Consider the following 18,399-nt stretch of genomic DNA (forward strand, 5'->3'; position numbering starts at 1 on the left):
TGTTCATTATGATAGACATTTCCCATATTTAGGGCCTAGTAGAATGTTTTTACAGTTGGTTTGTGAGTATACCTAGTGAGTACTCACTTTGTGACTTGACCTATCCCTTGCTCAGGTTGATGATGATCAATGTTTATGACAATATAGTGGCTGTTCCTATATCAGTTTGAAATGCATGTAGTGTCATGCATGAGCATGAACCTCTGCTCTCTTCTGATGTAAAGGTACAGTCTGAGTCATTTGGACATAGTTGTCTTTTCCCCCAGCTTCAGATACGTTTTACCTTACTGTTTTGTGATGTAAAATGACATTGTATCACCAACATGTAAGTGTTCTTCCATTACTTTCCTGTATAATTTCACGTTTTAAGCATTGCAGTTGTTTAAACATGTTTTTAGTTTGACAGTGCACACTAACAATAAATGGACATTAAACCAATAGTGAATGGGTTCAGTCATGATTATTGAACAATGCTAAAATGTGGTGGTGCATTTCATTGTTGTCAAAATTCCCTTTGACACGTGTAGCTGTGTCTCTGGAGTAGAAGCCCCGCCTTTTCACTAATCCGCCTGTTTCAATGGCCGAATCTAGTGGTTTATTGCCTTATTTGGACCAATAGAATCCATCCACATCCCAGTACGAAAAAGACACGCGACAAGTTTGAGAAAGCCCCGCAAATGTTTTCAATAGTCGTCTGTGTAGACTCCCATTGAAATGAACAATAAATCAAAGAGTATAGATCACATATATATTACAGCTGAATATTTTGATACATCAACAAAAATAAGAACATTTTCGAGCTACCTTGTATGCTGCATATAAGTTGATTCAAATGAGAAAACAAATCCATGGTTCATGTATAGTTATAAAATTGTAGCATCTGCGTTCTACCAGCACTGTATTATATGAACGGTATAGTAGCTACAAGTTCAGGCATATCCGTTGAGGGCTCTTAATGAATCACTGAGGTCTTTGAGCAAGCTTGTTCTCTGACGTATCTCAATGAAAACAACTACACTCCGGTATCCTTTCCACGGGGGAAATTGTCTGAATGGGATGCCTTTGACATAACCTGGATCGGGACAGGAGTACCGTTTGCTAGTACGAGAGACCTGCAATTAAGGACACATATTCCAGATTCAACACTATACTGCGACAGCTGGATTGACAACAATGATGGATTTAGCTAATTGCTAGCTAACAACCAACCCACCAATCTAACGTTGGCTAACTAACGTTAGCTAGCTAGCAAAGTCAGTTCGCTAACAGGCACATTTAGCTAAATCTTTGAAGAGGAACCACGGACTGATCTGTAGTCACATTAGCAACTGTCTGCCCAGTTAGAGTAACAGCGTCACCATTTCCGGGCTTGTGATATCTGGGATTGTGGAGCGGGACGTTGCTTTGAGGGGTACGGGGATCGGATCTGTATCGGTTTCCATACCCGGACAGCTAGAGGACAGCATGGCTGCAGGAAAGGGAGCGGGGAAGCCCTCGCTATTACAGAACGAGCGTGTACGATTCATTGTCTGTTTTCTCGGAGTCTTCGTTTGTTATTTTTACTATGGCATATTACAAGAGACAATGTAAGTCGTTTTCTGGTCTGACATCTGAGCGACATCATTGATTTCAAACCATAGGCTTTTAATGCACATTGCTTTTATTGGCTGTTTCTTTGTGCACCTATGTTAGTTGGTGATGCTGTAGTGCAACAAGTTCATGTCATTATTGAATGTAGGCGAGCCATCTCCACAGAGCTGAAAATGTTCAAAAAACTATATTCCTATGTTATTAGCTTGCTACATACTGTAGATATGTCTTGAATGGTATGTCACTCAAGGGTGAGAAATCTCATCTTGTTTCCAGTGATGATTTGTATCTGTAGTCAACCAGAGCAGACTACTACTGCCCTCTCATTCTCTTTTTATAGCTACAGATACTCCACAGTTTAATGAACAAATAATTCCCTTGCTGAATATCAAGGCCTGTGTGTTGTTGTGTGTCACACCTGTCTTATATGTGTAATAAGAAGTGGATTAACTCTGGATTAACATGAGTGGTTGCACTGATACATTGTCATAATGCTGTTTGTCTGATTTACCCAGTACCCGAGGACAGTATGGTGAGGGGGAGAAGAAGGAGAAGTTTGTTTATGCCACAACGCTGGTGTTCATCCAATGCATCATCAATGCTGGGTTTGCCAAGATCTGTGAGTAAACCACACATAGTCATCAGTCGTGGCCTTCCACCTTCTGCCCAACACAGTAATCTCCAACATATCTTACCCCCCATGGGTATTTCAATGGTCTGTTGGTAGTGAATCTCCATTTATTATAATCTCTTCTCTGCCTCCTCCCCATTAGTGATTCAGTTTTTTGAGGGTTCCAGACCAGACCACACCAAGAGCTGGCTCTATGGAGTGTGTTCCCTATCTTATCTTGGAGCCATGGTATCCAGCAACTCTGCCCTACAGTATGTCAACTACCCCACACAGGTCAGTCTTATCCCTCAGCCCATACAGTGTCTCCGTGTCATCATAATTTGTTGTGATATTTTATTATTTTAATATCTAAACAACCTCTCTATTGTTGTCACAGGTGTTGGGGAAGTCTTGTAAGCCCATCCCAGGTAGGTGTAATAATTATATTATTGCTCATCCTGACCCCACTCTCAACACCTGAATATGTAATTAACAAGTCATATGCAGCCTTTGGCTTGGTAACCAGTGCAGGTTTGAGGGGTTAGTTTGCCTTATTTTATTGCATGGCCTCTTACTGCAGCAGTGTGTCATGTTTCAGTGTCAGCCGGACTCCCTTATCTGCATTTCTAGTGCCATTTTTAAAGTTGCAATATGTAACTTTATGGGCGACCGAATCAAATTCACATTGAAATATGAGTTATAGATTTGTCATTATCATTGCAAGCCAGTCTAAGAAGCGGTGTATCTGTTCTATGTGCACTATTTCTATCCTTCCCATTCTTAAGTTTTGTTTTTGCACCTTTTACTTTCGGTTTTGTATGGTACAATGATTATTTACTCTATACATGGCTTGTTTTGTCACACACTGAAATTTGACAAACAAAATTTTAGCAACCAGGAAATATCTGTGTGATTTCTGCATATTGCACCTTTTTTAAACTACACATCCCATCAGCCCTTCCAAACTCAGTGTCCCTGTTTAATGAACATACATTCTATTTGCATGCACCTGCTGTGAGTCTCTGACTCCCCATGTAGACTACCCTATGACTGCAAGTGTCATGCTAACAATAAGTACATGAGCCTAGTCTTCTGTCCCGCCCAGTATGTTGCAATATGTAAACACTGTCTAAGGTTAGTGTGTTCTATAGTAATACACTGACCAGTCTTATCCCTTGAGCACGTGCAGCCCATTAATCTACATAGCCATGGTTTGTACCCCCTGACTGACTTGTCTTTCTATGTGCACATCAACCTAATAGACCAGTGATGGCTGCTGCTTATAACCACCCCTCACATCCCTTTGCCTTTGGTTCCACAGTGATGATTCTGGGTGTATTTGTACTGAGGAAGAAATACCCACTGGCCAAGTACCTGTGTGTGCTGTTGATCGTCAGCGGGGTGGCCCTGTTCCTCTATAAACCCAACAAGAGTGTCACTTCCACAGAATCTGCTTTTGGCTTCGGGGAGATCCTGTTGGTGAGTGTAACTGTCCTCATCTGCCTGTGGTATTATCTCTGTGACCTGGTCTGTGTTTCTCTCTGCCTATATGTGTATTTGCTGTCTGTGCCTCTGTGGGTTTGTAAATGTGACCTTCTCTCTCCCTGTATCCTAGCTGCTATCTCTGACCATGGACGGTTTGACTGGTGTGGCCCAGGACCACATGAGGAGTCTCTTCCAGACCAGTGCCAACCACATGATGCTCAACATCAACATGTGGTCCACCCTGGTGCTGGGACTAGGTGAGACACCTGTTTCCCCCCACTAGTGTGAAAATATACACTTTGTCTGATCTCTCTGCTTTGTGTTTCTTCTGTATCTCTATCTCTGCCAGCTCCACGTCTCTACTAAATACACCATTATTTATACAATAAAATATCTTCATCTCAGATCTTCCTTCTCAGTCTAAGTGTCCCAATCTCATGCTTTTCTACAGCCTTACTTTTATCAGAAACCCTTTTTTCGGTTTTGGCCAAAGCAGTCCCCACTTCCCCAGTTCTATTCAACCCAATCAAACTGCTGTTACTGCTCTGTACCAGTAGGGGGAGCCCTTAATCCACTGTTGATTTTGATTTTGGAACAGGCATTTTCACCATAAAGCATTTTCACCATAAAGTCATGGAACCAAATCTCAGCATGGGTTTGATTCCAAAACAATTAAAGTAATTAATTGGCTTCTCCCCCCATTTGTAGCAGAAGAAAAGGCTAACCAATCCTATAACTTGAGATAAAAAAATAAGAATCAAGCAGCCTAGTTAAATAAAGGTTAAATAAAAAAGAATAAAAAAAAAAAAGAAGCAATTGTTACATGCAGGATAAAATTAGTCAATTTATGCTGAATTGTGTCACTTTCAGTAAATGATCCCATGTGTTTTTCTTTCAGGGGTGTTGTGGACAGGTGAGGTATGGGACTTCCTGAGCTTCACAGACCGTCACCCCAGCATCTTCTGGAACATCCTTTTGTTTGGAATAACTAGTGCTTTAGGCCAGGTGGGTCTCACATGGGTGTGACTGTGTGTGTGTTAAAGGGAAAACATTTCCATGTCTGCAAATCACATTATACATTTTAATTGGTTCACATGCGTGTGATTCTTATGGATAAGTGCCAGTATGTGGTTTACAGTGGGTTTTTTTCCGCTATTTTGCTCTCATTCTCATTGCAGAGGGTCTTTTATAGTAACAGTCGTTCACTCCTCTTCCTCTCTTAGACCTTCATCTTCATGACTGTGGTGTACTTCGGCCCTCTCACCTGCTCCATCGTCACTACCACACGGAAGTTCTTTACCATCCTGGGCTCTGTCCTTCTGTTCGGCAACGTCCTCAACACCATGCAGTGGGTCGGCACTATCCTGGTGTTCCTTGGTGAGTAACAACATTAACTTGTTAACTCTTAATATCTCTCTGATGTTGTGACTATCTCTCTGTTTCAATCTCTCTCTCTTTCTCACACTCGCTCGCTCGCCATCTCCCCTCGACCATGTGCTCCTGTGTCTGTAGTAACTTTATGCTTCACCTCATAGTTGAAATAGTGAGCTGCTCTTCAGCTGCTTATGGAAATGTTCCATTAGAGCTCATAGGCCTCAACTAGTAGTGAAGTCTCTTTTTGGTTGATGAGATGACTAGACACCTCTACTGTCTTAATAGTATCCTGTGCTTTTTCATTTAAGGTCTCGGGTTTGATGCCAAATTTGGCAAGACACCAAAGAAGACCACACACTAAGGAACCTGGAATATGTGTCATGGCAAAATTGACAAACTGAAAGTCCAGTGGACAGATCTATATCTCTCTGATTTTCTTACCACATCCTGCCTAGGCAGTACACCTACATACACTGAGTCATTGTTAGTTACCATATTATTATTTTTTATTTTTTACATAATCATGAAAGAAACCCCTATGTTTTCAAACGTCCCCATTCTCCTGAACCTACTAAGACAGACAAGCATCATCTACTTAGACTGCAAGACCACATCCACATGAAGAGGAAATGGGGCAGAATGAGATGGGTGGGCAGAGGAAAGATGACAACATGCACGTCAAATCCCTTGTGGTTGTTGAGGCTGCTCCTCCCTTTGGACTACAACTAAACCACACAGGCCTATGAATCTCAGCTCCCAAGATTTACCTCATGAACTCATCACCAAGGAATGCCTGGTTTTCACTGGTATTTGTAATCATAGTAAAGAAATTGGTTACAGAAAAACACCCTAATAAACGGGTCGATTGTCTTGTCAGTTAGTAGAAGTTTTCCAAGTAAAGCTCTATTATCAGATCTCAAGTTGTTGAGACCTGCACAAGATTCTGAAAGTTGACATGCTGTAGATGAGGAGTTTTAACACTTCCATGTAGTTGACTCAGGATGTTAGTCTTCATTTCCATTATTATCTTGGCAGACAACTAGCCTCTCTGTATTATGGAAATAATAAACATAAAATACTGTAAATGAACCAATTTGTTTAGGATACTCATGGCCAATCTGACAGCTAAATGTTGTTGCTTTTTTAAAAATGAAAGTAGGATATGCCATGAATACATAGTAAAAGGGAAACCATAATATGGTATCAGCCTAGCTATATGTTTAATAAATTGCTATTATTGAAAGTTTTGGCCAAACTGGATGAAAATCTGCCAACGTACAATTATTTTCCAGAGAATTAAAACCAGATGAAATTAAACAGAAGGAGACATGATTTGGCTTGTATCTGTGTTTTGATATGACAATTAAACATGTTTTCCATGGTTCTAGGATTGTAACTCCAGGCTGACAATGACCTAGTTCTTTCTCAAAATTATAAATGCATCATGTATACATGTCATGGGAGTGCATTTGTTTTACATAATACTGAAAGACTTTTGGAAGGTTCGTTCGTTGTAGTCTATCAAATTAGGTCTACTTCACTGGTTGGAACTTTCCCACACAGCATCATAGACAGGCTGTGCAGAAACTCTTATGAGATGTTAATGACCAATTTTCTGTGAAAATACAATTCAGAGGAAACTAACGTTGGTAGATGTTGGCGAGGCAATCTGATTAACAGGGTGAGCTGCAGGACGCTGGCAGAGCACACAAACTAAATTGTCCAGCCCACTGTTTGGGCAAGCTATCCCAAGGTCCTGCTGATAAAGACAGATGAATTACAACACATGTAGTGTGAGGATGCTGTTCTCTGATGTAGCATCACCCTTATAATATACAAGAATGCTGTCAAATAGCAGTAGTTGAACAGTACTATACTGTTTTATAGACTCCTTCGTTCAACACCAGAGGACCTGATGGTGCAGTGGTTTGGACGCAGGTTTGAGTCCCGGTCGGCTACCCAACAAAATTGCTGTGTTGGTATCAGAAGTGGGATGATGTCGTTGTGCGCTTCCCAGGGGATAGTGTTGCATCCCACCTAGTTAAGAGCTTCCGACAGCTAGACATAGTGGCTCAGGTATTGGATGAACAGATGAAGGGTTAGTTTGAGTCTAGCTTGGTCTACCCCTGAAGACGCTGGAGTGTCATTACTGAAAGTACTGTAGGTGTGTGAGACAGAGTCAAGTGAAAGTAATCTGACATCCCTCTACAAATATTCTCCCATGAATGCTTCTGTTGTATGACTGGTGGGATTCATCTTCAAACTTACTGAGGCCTTGTTCAAATACTTTGAAAAAGCATCCTTCCTTATTCCCTTCCTTGAAGTAGGCTAATCAGTGATTGAATATAATCAGATATAATTGGACTGGTAAAAGCTTTAGTAGGTTGAGGTACTTTATGTACTGCCAGATGACAAACATATTATGTGGTGGGATTAACTAAACCATCTCTGCCTACTGGTTGAAAATTAAAATAAAACTGCAGTGTAAAATGTTGTACTTTGTTGAGGAGAGGAATGGAGACTTTGATCAAGGGAGAAGGAAAGTGAGTCCCTTGAGAGGGTAAAAAATGAGATGTATGTTAGGAGAAGTGCAGTATTATACATTTACATTTACATTTTAGTCATTTAGCAGACGCTCTTATCCAGAGCGACTTACAGTAGAGTGCATACATTTTATTACATTTTTTACATTTCATTACATTACATTACATTACATTTCATTACATTTTACATACTGAGACAAAATTATCACACGGAGACGTATTTATGGAATACTGTGGAAGAATTGTCGTGGAATATTGCCATATTATGTTATAGTGCTTGTAAGATTATATTATAATCTTTGTATTGCATCAGAATGATTGTTTTATTCGACAGAATAGAGGATTCTGTCGACTATTGTGTGTGTGTGTTCCACTGAGGATGGGCCTCTATGAGATAGCACTGACAGAGGAGATTTACGATGTCTTTGGGTAATAAAGCCTAAAGAGCATTCCAGATAGTAAAGCTAATGTTTTTGTGCTATACCGTACCAGGGTGAGACGGGTTCCAGTTTGGAGTAGGACACTGGTCTTTACAATGAGAACTGTTGACACAGCAGTAACTGTCTGCTATGTTTTATAGATATCTTTCATACAAATCTTAAACTTTGTGAACTGTTCCTAAGATCTGTGGTTCGTCATGTAAGTTGAGAGGGGTGTATCTTGGCTATAAAAGATCTTTGTATTCTTATGTAGGGACTCTCAGAATTCATTATAGACACTGAATTGATCTGAGAGTCAAAGGGCTATTGTAAAGCTCATATTATTAAAGATGAAGTTTAAGTATAACTCTGACTGGTGTGTGGTTTGTAACTCTCCTCATTTGGTAATACAGGAAATTGCCATCACAGAATGGAGGGAAAGAGAGAGGTGGCAGTTGAAGAGAGTGAGTGTGGCAGAGGGTGAGATTGAATCTGTTGAAGATGGCGAAAAAAAGGGAGATGGTAGGTCGAAGAAGGCTGGTGGCAAGTGCAAACAGAGTGAGCCGTACACCGGATCCAGTTCTGGAGTCAAAATGGAAGTGAATGAGGGCGAATTACCAGAGGTGGCCCAGTTTTTGGTACCAGGTTTGGTGAGGTTCTTGGAGCCTAAGCCTTGTACCGATGGTCAGGATAAATATGAGTCTGTTACAGTAGGAGTGACATTTTTGGAGAAAGTAGGCACTGCTTTTTGGCTGATCCATATGTGGTTTCAGGGTGGGTGAAAATGGAGTTGGGTGCTGTGGAGTCAGTGAAGATAACCCGAAGTGGGCTTGTGATAATTATTTGTATTTTTGTCAGTCAGAGCTGACAAATGGGGACAAGAGTGGTGACTTGTTTTTTTCTCAAGAACAGGGTGCCATTGAAAGGAGTTATTACTGGGGTAGCGGTAAATGTGAATGTGGACCAGATGAAGGGGAAGATACCCGGTGTTTGTTTGGTGCGACTCAGACAGGGTGGCATGAGTGGTGAAACAGAAGAGTCATTATCTGTTCTTTTGAGTTTTGATGTTGAGTCTTTGCCTGACAAAGTGATGTTAGGATATTTCAGTTATCCCATACAAGCTTTTGTGCTGAATCCATTAGGTTGTTACAGGTGTCAAGCTTATGGGCACGTGGCAGCAGTGTGTAGGAGGTAGGTTCCTAGGTGTGAGAAGTGTGCAGAAGGACATGAGACAAAGGAATGTGTACTATTGGGGAAAGAAGCGCTACGTGTTAATTGTAGGGGTGCCCATGGATCAGACGTGTCTGTTGCGAGAGAGGCAGGTTGAGGTTACCAGGATTAGAGTAGTGCAGAGGGTGTCGTATGCTGAGGCAGTGAAGAAAGTAGAGGAAGATGATTCAAGGGGGAGGGATCCTGAGAGGATCCGTGTGAGTAGTAGATCTGTGCCAGCACAGAAGGATAGGCCTATGGGTGACATATGCTTCAGTAAGATTGGCTTCTTAATGTTTATAGCAATCGTTTTCAACCACAGGGATGGAACGTAAGTCCCAGAAAATAGAGGTTCTGGTGGCTGCTGCAGAGAACTATTTGGGTGTACGAGATTTTACTTCAGAAGAGTCACAGGGTGTGTTGAGTGGTGGTGTCCAGATAGGGTTTTAAATATTGGAATTGGGTGGTGGGTTTATAATGGTTAGATGACAGTTTTTTCTTCATATTATTGTATTTAATTTTGTTCCGTAAAGTATAAGGGATTAGACCCGAGCGTAGTTAGGGGCAGTAATGCAACATATATTGGATGGATGCCAACCGCCGTTAAACCACACCAAAGAAGAAGAAGAACGAGTTGAGGACTCAAGGGCGTGAGGAATCTCCACAGATAGAACAATGAGACAGATATTTCACCGGATGTATAAATGTGAAGCATCCGGTTGTCATTTCCACTCACTACCAAATATGGTGACCAGAGGAAGCTTAGTGGCCGGCAGTGGGAGGAGATTGAACGAGATGGCCGAAATTCTGCAAATTTTCTCATCGCTGAAACATTTTATCTCCATACAGGTTTCTGTTTCCAAAACTAGAATCTGTAGACTTTACCAAAGAAAAAAAATGCATTGTTTAGAAGGAGTGCAAGGGCGAATGGATCTCACTGGCTCGTGCTTTGCTCCCACCTCCTTGCTTGTTCGACCCACTATGATTTGTTCATCTGCTCCCATTGGAAACGACAGACTGGTCTATCTTGGGTTAGTTATAAAAATCATTGATATCTCTGAAACGCATCTGAAAATACGCTCAGTTCCTGCCTGGCCAGGCCTACATTAATCCGGTTATATCTGTACAAATTGGGAGAAGTAAACCCTCACAATGCTGAGCACAGTTAGCCGGCAACTTAAAAGCCACCCAGCAGTAAGTACATGTGAAATCGGGAAATGTGCTAAATCGTATAGATTTTTTGGGGGGGGATTGCGTCGTGCAAACGTTAACTTCGAAGCTAACCTCGATTTTTACTATGTTACTCGTTTCCCCCAAATGTCGCCTTTTTGTCATGTATTGTTGAGTGTTTGGAAATGACAAGATTGAATATAACGATATGGTGTTTGTAGCATTGATCGTTGATTGACAAGTGATGGCATTTACCACAGACCTAAACGGCCCTGTTTGCTAACTAGTTAGCTACTGTAGCCAGTTGGCGCCAGTGTGGGTTATGTACTTGAAAGGGCAAGGTCTCAAAAATAATTGAATGTATAGTTACTATTATTTACACTTTAAGTGAGAGGGAGGGAGGGAGGGAGCGAGCGTGTTTAGCTAGATGGTTAGTTGCTGGAATTGCGACCTGCCAAAAAAGGCCTTAACTCAGTCAAGGACGAGGCGGTTAACCGAGGACATAACGTTACTATGCCAGTGCAGTGGCCCTTTCTTGAAAAAGGTTAACTAGCTATGAAAGTACTTTATATATTTTTAATCAAGTTTTATTATGTGGAAATCGGGTAACTGTAGTCTCGGGACTTTGGCGAAAGTATTTTTGGGGGGACAAAAGCAATCCAGTTGACTAAATATTGTTATAGACGACCCTCCTCGGTCCTGCCATTATGCTCCTGAAATTGCCGGTAATAGGCTACACCAGGGGTAGGGAGTGTTTTTCATGTGGAGTGCCAATTTACAATTTATCTAACCAGTAATGGTTTTCATGCACATTTCCGTGGAACAGTTTAATTTCCATTACAATAACGTATTTGTTTAGTATTGCCAACTAGGTAAAAAATTATCAACATAAAGCCAACAAATAACATTGCAATTAAATAATATCCTGATTAAAAATAAATATCCTGTAAATCACATTGGTTTATGCATGGAGGTTTGTTCATTTCATGTTCTTCAATAGCGTTAATCTCTCCAACGTCTGCAACGAACTTGAAATATTGTATTAACTGTGTCTGCCCCACAGTTTGCACTGGCAACTGCATCAACTCTTCTTGGTCCTCAGAGTTTAATGAGCCACTGGATCAGAGCATTACTTTATTATTTTCACGCCGAGGCTCGTTGGTTATCGAAAGTGAGCAAGCTGGAAAGATTTTTTGAATACAGTGAGGAACTAACTATTGTCATTCTCAATGGATGTAAAGTAAACACACTCGACTTGTTGTTTGAGGAAGAAAAAAAAGACTTTGAGAAGCTCATTAGTGGTGGTGAGTTAAGACCGTCAGAAATACTATCGGACATCCCCAAATGGGAACATTCATACATTTGCGTGTAGGCCAGGTAGCATAGATTTACTTCTGTGTAATCAGGTGTGTGTCCTTACTCAACATTGACAGAAGCGCTCCAAACAAAATACAATTAATAAATTGATAAAACTTGTAAATGCAATGAAACAAGTGTAGCATAAATTGTGAGCTCTGCAAAAGTGTCCGCTCCGACAATGAAAACGACTAATAATTATATATTGAATTAACATAAATTACCGTAACCAAACAAACAAAGATAGATTAGAAATTATTGGAATTAACGTAAAATGTACCACTGGTCATAAACGTCCCTTTTTCAGGACCCTGTCTTTCAAAGATAATTTGTAAAAATCCAAATAACTTCACAGATCTTCATTGTAAATCACTGTTTCCCATACTTGTTCAATGAACCATAAACAATTAATGAACATGCATCTGTGGAACGGTCGTTTACACATTAACAGCTTACAGAAGGTAGGCAATTATGGTCACAGTTATGAAAACCTAGGACACTAAAGAGGCCTTTCTACTGACTGGAAAAACACCAAAAGAAAGATGCCAAGGGTCCCTGCTCATCTGCGTAAATGTGCCATAGGCATGCTGCAAGGAGGCATGAGGACTGCAGATGTGGCCAGGACAATAAATTGCAATGTCCGCCTAAGACGGTGCTACAGGGAGACCGGAAGGACAGCTGATCGTCCTCGCAGTGGCAAACCATGTGTAACACCTGCACAGGATCGGAACATCCAAACATCACATCTGTGCGACAGGTACAGGATGGCAACAACTGCCCAAGAACGCACAATCCCTCCAAGTGCTCAGACTGTCTGCAATAGCCTGAGAGAGGCTGTACTGAGGGCTTGTAGGCCTGTTGTATGGCAGGTTCTCACCAGACATCACCTGCAACGACGTCGCCTATGGGCACAAACCCACCGTCACTGGACCAGACAGGACTGAAAAACGTCTCAAAGTGCTCTTCACTGACGAGTCGTGGTTTTGTCTCACCAGGGGTGATGGTTGGATTCGCGTTTATCGTCGAAGGAATGAGGGTTACACCGAGGCCTGTACTCTGGAGGAGTTGGATCGATTTGGAGGTGGAGGGTCCGTCATGGTCTGGGGAGGTGTGTCACAGCATCATCAGACTGAGCTTGTTGTCATTGCAGGCAATCTCAACACTGTGCTTTACAGGGAAGACATCCTCCTCCCTCATGTGGTACCCTTCCTGCAGGCTCATCCTGACATGACCCTCCAGCATGACAATGCCACCAGCCATACTGCTCATTCTGTGCGTGATTTCCAGCAAGGCAGGAATGTCAGCGTTCTGCCATGGCCAGCGAAGAGCCCAGATCTCAATCCCATTGAGCACGTCTGGGACCTGTTGGATCGGAGTGTGAGGGCTAGGGCCATTCCCCCACAGAAATGTCCGGGAACTTGTAGGTGCCTTAGTGGAAGAGTGGGGTAACATCTCACAGCAAGAACTGGCAAATCTGGTGCAGTCCATGAGGAGGAGATGCACTGCAGCTGGTGGCCACACTAGATACTGACTGTTACTTTTGACCCTCCCTTGTTCAGGGACACATTATTCAATTTCTGTCAGTCACATGTCTGTGGAACCTATTCAGTTTGTCTCAGTTGTTGAATCTTATGCTAATACAAATATTTACACAAGTTAAGTTTGCTGAAAATAAATGCAGTTGAGTGAGAGGACGTTTTCTTTTTTTTGCTGAGTTTATGTGATCATGACTTGAAAGACACTCACAGGGTAAACCAATTCCCACAATGAAGTTATGAAACAATGAATGCACACAAATTGGCGGTAGAGAGCAGATTCTGGAGAGTCACAAATCTTGTACATCTAAGCCACACTTACCTTCTTCACTCAACATTTTTTAAATGATACCTAAGACACATTTTCTTCACACATACTATAGGCCTAAGGAATACTCTCACAAACAGCTTCAGGTCCAAAGCAGTAGCCATTTATTGAAAACAAATGGAATTTCATTTGTTTTCAACATTTTCTCTAATACCCTCACGGCACCTGTGCCTTGCGTTGCCGATGCTCATCTTAGTGTGATGGACTGTGCCATCCCCAGCGGCCTCCGCAATGGATTAGTCCACTGAGACGGGCACGAATCAGACGGGTGTCTACTGTGCCATAAAAAAATCTATCGACCAAACAATCGGCCAGTTGACTGAATGGGGTCAGCCATATTTCCCTTGATTGCCACCTTACCCTGTCCTCTATTGTTCCCCCTAACTCTTTTCTATTCCCTCCAGCTGGTCCCCCTTTTCATCTTCATCGGTGGTGGGACGGTTATGTCTGGAGCGTATCTCTTGCGCCTGGCAATGGGACCCCATGTCAGGTAAGGGCCCTTGTAAAACACTCTGCTAATAAGGCTCCAGTCCAAATGGAAACCGTCTGAAATGAGAACCGCATAGAAACTGGATTGACCTTGAGTGTTTTAGTCATAAGTCAGACGCCGGTGTCAATGTGCAGGACGGTTATATTGCTATTAGTTAAACTTTTCATTTCAATATGTATGTTGTAGTTGGAATCGCAATGGCAACCCCGAGCCATGGAACAAGACGGAACCCACACAGCAGCACAAGGTAGGTCACTCACTTACAGGATGGTCCGTTATGTCTGGATAAATGTATAACAATGGTCAGTGCATTAAACTTGGTCTCTGCCGCACATGGTAGTGAGCAGAGGTTGTACAGCGCAGTGAGGGAACATGTTAATGTAGTGGCTTGAGCCAAAAATGTCATTGAGCTGTCTGATTCCACTCATCCCATAGTATAATTAATTACACAGTATAATCCTGTTAGTTTAGTAAGTAATCTGATCAGCCAATCTAATTGTCAGTCACAACAACAAAGCAAGTTTATCACTGACTGAATAACAAACCTGGGAATGATTCAGAAAGTAAAGGCAAAGGGCCTCCCGGGTGGCGCAGTGGTCTAGGGCACTGCATCGCAGTGCTAACTGCGCCACCAGAGTCTCTGGGTTCGCGCCCAGGCTCTGTCGCAGCCGGCCGCGACCGGGAGGTCCGTGGGGCAACGCGCAATTGGCATAGCGTCGTCCGGGTTAGGGAGGGTTTGGCCGGTAGGGATATCCTTGTCTCATCGCGCTCCAGCGACTCCTGTGGCGGGCCGGGCGCAGTGCGCGCTAACCAAGGGGGCCAGGTACACGGTGTTTCCTCCGACACATTGGTGCGGCTGGCTTCCGGGTTGGAGGCGCGCTGTGTTAAGAAGCAGTGCGGCTTGGTTGGGTTGTCCTTCGGAGGACGCATGGCTTTCGACCTTCGTCTCTCCTGAGCCCGTACGGGAGTTGTAGCGATGAGACAAGATAGTAATTACTAGCGATTGGATACCACGAAAATTGGGGAGAAAATGGGATAAAATTTATAAAAAAAAAAAAAAAGAAAAAAAAAAAAAAGGAAGGTAAAGGCAGGTTTTTGCTTAGAATATCTGCTGTTATTCATCAATATTTGATCTCTGATGGTCTTGTCCTTAAACTTTATTGTTCCTTTATTTCATTCATAGTTTTACTCAGTGAACATGGACTACAGCAAGCTGAAGAAAGAGGGTCCTGACTTCTAAACTCTTCTGCTGCACCAAAGGCTTGAGGAAAAAAATGACTTATTCTAACACTGACTTCCCTTACACCTCTAACTTGAAACCAGTGGATGCAAAGAGGCTAAACCGCACAAGTTCTGTCCCCTTTGACTCTCTTTTTTCCCCTCATACCTCATGGTTGTGCAGCAATAAAGTGAAGGAGTCTTTTCTCCCGTGTACAGAGAAAATTATGTCTATTTATTTGTAGTCTGTGTTTAAAGGGGTTCAGGACTGATTTAATCCTAAAACGTGATATTCTGGTACCATGTTATATGTTTGTTCTGGTTTGAAATCATGAAGTCAGTAATTCGTTTCCCCACACTAGCTTGACTGTCAATATTTTGCTCTTGGTTTTTGCCTCATGACACCTTTTGTCGTCCGTACCCTCCTTTTCTGCCTGGCGGCTTTGTCTGCATACATGTATATCATAATACGCTTGACTACGGTCCAGTGTTTAACTTACAGTATGACTACATGCTTGGTACTGCTTATGCTCACCCACAAGTTATCAGATGAGCCCTTGACATGCGCGTGCTGTGTGCCTTTGATAGATCTTCACATGGTCTGACCATCTGTTCAAGGCTGCACTGCACCATTATAGGCCATGTTGTCTGAAGGTCTGCAATCACTCACTGACTAAAACCAGGCAGGTGGGAGTAAAGGATAACAGACAAACTATAAAGGTTGGCATTGTATTAGCAACCAATAAAGCAATGATAATGTTCCCGAGTAATAAATGGAGCAGATAAAACCGGGTTCTCAGGGAGACTGGTGCGGAGGTGTTTCTCCTAGAATGTCATGGCTCTGCCTGATGAGTTTGTGAATGTCATCAGGTCACACGGCGTTTCTCAGGCTGGGAACACAACGCTGGAAATGTCAAGGATGGCTTCACATTGGAATAAAACGCCACATAGAACGTCCCCCACCCTCTTAAAGGTTGGAACAGGCTTTGTCTCAAATACAATAATTCTTTCAGTTGAGAGAGAAATGTTTCCTTCACAACTTTAATTTGTTTTACAAAGAACCCCTTTGATTACGCTGAAATATTCAGGTTGTAGAAAACTAATCTGAAGACTACTTTCTGTGCTTTATCAGAGACCACTGTAATTGAGGCCATGAGTATTTTTCTGACCGTAAGACCTGCTTAGTCATACAAAATATTGTCACAATATAAAATTGGATATAAATTATTGGTCCTCTATTACGTGGTGACGGCTCCCTAGAACTGGAAGACCAGTCAATAGTGAGAAACCGGCTGTGAGTCTACTGTACAAAGAAAAGTTTGCATGAATTCTTCAAGGGGTCTGGCTCACCTTAACCACTGGCCAGCATTTTTACTCTTTTTCACATGACACCTGACCTCTTGGTCACATTGGCCAGCAACACCAAAGACTAGCAACACACTGTCCATCTAGAATTAACTTCTTTTTTTTTAACGAGGCAAGTCAGTTAAGAACAAATTCTTATTTACAATAACAGCCTACTGGGGAACAGTGGGTTAACTGCCTTGTAAAGGGGCAGAACAACAGATTTTTACCATGTCAGCTCCAGGAGTCAGTCCAGCAACCTTTTGGTTACTGGCCCAACTCTAACCACTAGGCTACCTGCCGCCCCGTATACCTATCCCCTGCTTCATATTTTCTTACAATCTGAGTAGGTACTTGGAATGCTTCCACCGCAGTTTGTGTGTGTGCACACAGGTACTAATTACATATTTACATTAATTTGTACTTTATGCTATGCAGACAAAGTTTTATAATTTTTTATTTATAGTACCAGTCAAAAGTTTGGACACACCTACTCAATTTATTTGTACTATTTCTACATTGTAAAATAATAGTGAAGACATCAAAACTATGAAATAACACATGGAATCATGTAGTAACCAAAAAAGTGTTAAACAAATCAAAATATATTTTATATTTGAGATTCTTCAAAGTAGCCACCCTTTGCCTTGGTAACTACAGGATTCCATATGTGTTATTTCATAGTTTTGATGTCTTCACTATTATTCTACAATGTAGAAAATAATAAAAAATTAAGAAAAACCCTTGAATGAGTAGGTGTGTCCAAACGTTTGACTGGTACTGCATGTCTGTACTCGAAAGACATTAGCTCTGTCACACAGGCATGTTTAGGTTACATAGCAGTTTAGCCTGGTATAATGTATAACTGGATGGCACTCAGCATTTGATGCCAATCCCAGACACCCAGGCAATCTGAGTCACATGATAATACATGCATGCACACACAGGCTAGCAGGGTTTCAATAACAGCATGAACAATACAGAGATCTGTCTCCATGTTTGGTGAGTAGTGAATCTGAAGGTATTACGAATCGGTGGTTTCACTGGTAAACACAGCAACACTGTGGTCACATAGTTCACATGCCACCAGCCCACTTTCATTAGTTTTCAGCTTCAATATACAACAGCAATAATTCTGCAATGCCCCCCTCCCTCCCTTGCTCATTCCCCCAACATCACTGTGGTTCACAGAGTTCAACCGCAATTTCAAATCGGAAGTAAACATGACATTTAGTCTTCTGATATTAATCATGTTTTCTTTGACAATTTATAACCCATTAAGGCAAAGAGCCGGGGTTTCTATCTTTATCAGAACAGTCACTACTCTCTCTCTGGCTATATGAATGTTTACCCAGGATCATAGCATTCTTAGTAGAAGGATCCTCTGGTAAATCAGGGATATGAATATCTTATATTAGATATCTTTGCAGAGATATTTAGAGATTTAGATGGCTTCAGTGCTTTGTGCTGTGTATTATTATTCGATTAAAACAACGAAGAATAGGAATCATGAGGTGGATTTTAATGATAAACTGTACAGTATATCAAGATTTATTGCACTACAAATTAGGTTTGACAGGCAGCAGGTGACCCCTCACACGTACAGCTGTGCCGTACCGACCCCAGTGTATAATACCAACGACACACCCTTATCTGACACGCACTGTGTGGTGATGACAGGTGGCAGGGGCTGCTAAAGGGGAAACCAGGCTCATGATTGAGTTACAG

The 18,399-nt window shown here is 41.9% G+C and overlaps 2 protein-coding genes across 2 annotated transcripts; both read left to right on the forward strand.

Annotated features, from left to right (window-relative positions):
- Positions 1-992: 992 nt before the first annotated feature.
- Positions 993-6,440, forward strand: LOC120040704 (solute carrier family 35 member B1-like). The gene is made up of 9 exons (XM_038985773.1): positions 993-1,586; positions 2,106-2,209; positions 2,364-2,494; positions 2,598-2,628; positions 3,522-3,679; positions 3,816-3,942; positions 4,584-4,690; positions 4,909-5,062; positions 5,368-6,440. The coding sequence occupies exons 1-9, from the start codon at positions 1,465-1,467 to the stop codon at positions 5,418-5,420; spliced, it is 987 nt and encodes a 328-aa protein (XP_038841701.1). The 5' UTR covers positions 993-1,464; the 3' UTR covers positions 5,421-6,440.
- A 3,831-nt stretch (positions 6,441-10,271) lies between these two features.
- Positions 10,272-15,550, forward strand: LOC120040720 (cytochrome c oxidase subunit NDUFA4-like). Its single transcript, XM_038985774.1, has 4 exons — positions 10,272-10,424; positions 14,024-14,109; positions 14,296-14,356; positions 15,293-15,550. Exons 1-4 carry the CDS (start codon positions 10,383-10,385, stop codon positions 15,347-15,349), a joined length of 246 nt encoding a protein of 81 aa, XP_038841702.1. The 5' UTR covers positions 10,272-10,382; the 3' UTR covers positions 15,350-15,550.
- Positions 15,551-18,399: the final 2,849 nt, after the last annotated feature.

The sequence above is a fragment of the Salvelinus namaycush genome, chromosome 3 (genome assembly GCF_016432855.1).
Source record: "Salvelinus namaycush isolate Seneca chromosome 3, SaNama_1.0, whole genome shotgun sequence".
Classification (NCBI taxonomy): Eukaryota; Metazoa; Chordata; class Actinopteri; order Salmoniformes; family Salmonidae; genus Salvelinus; species Salvelinus namaycush.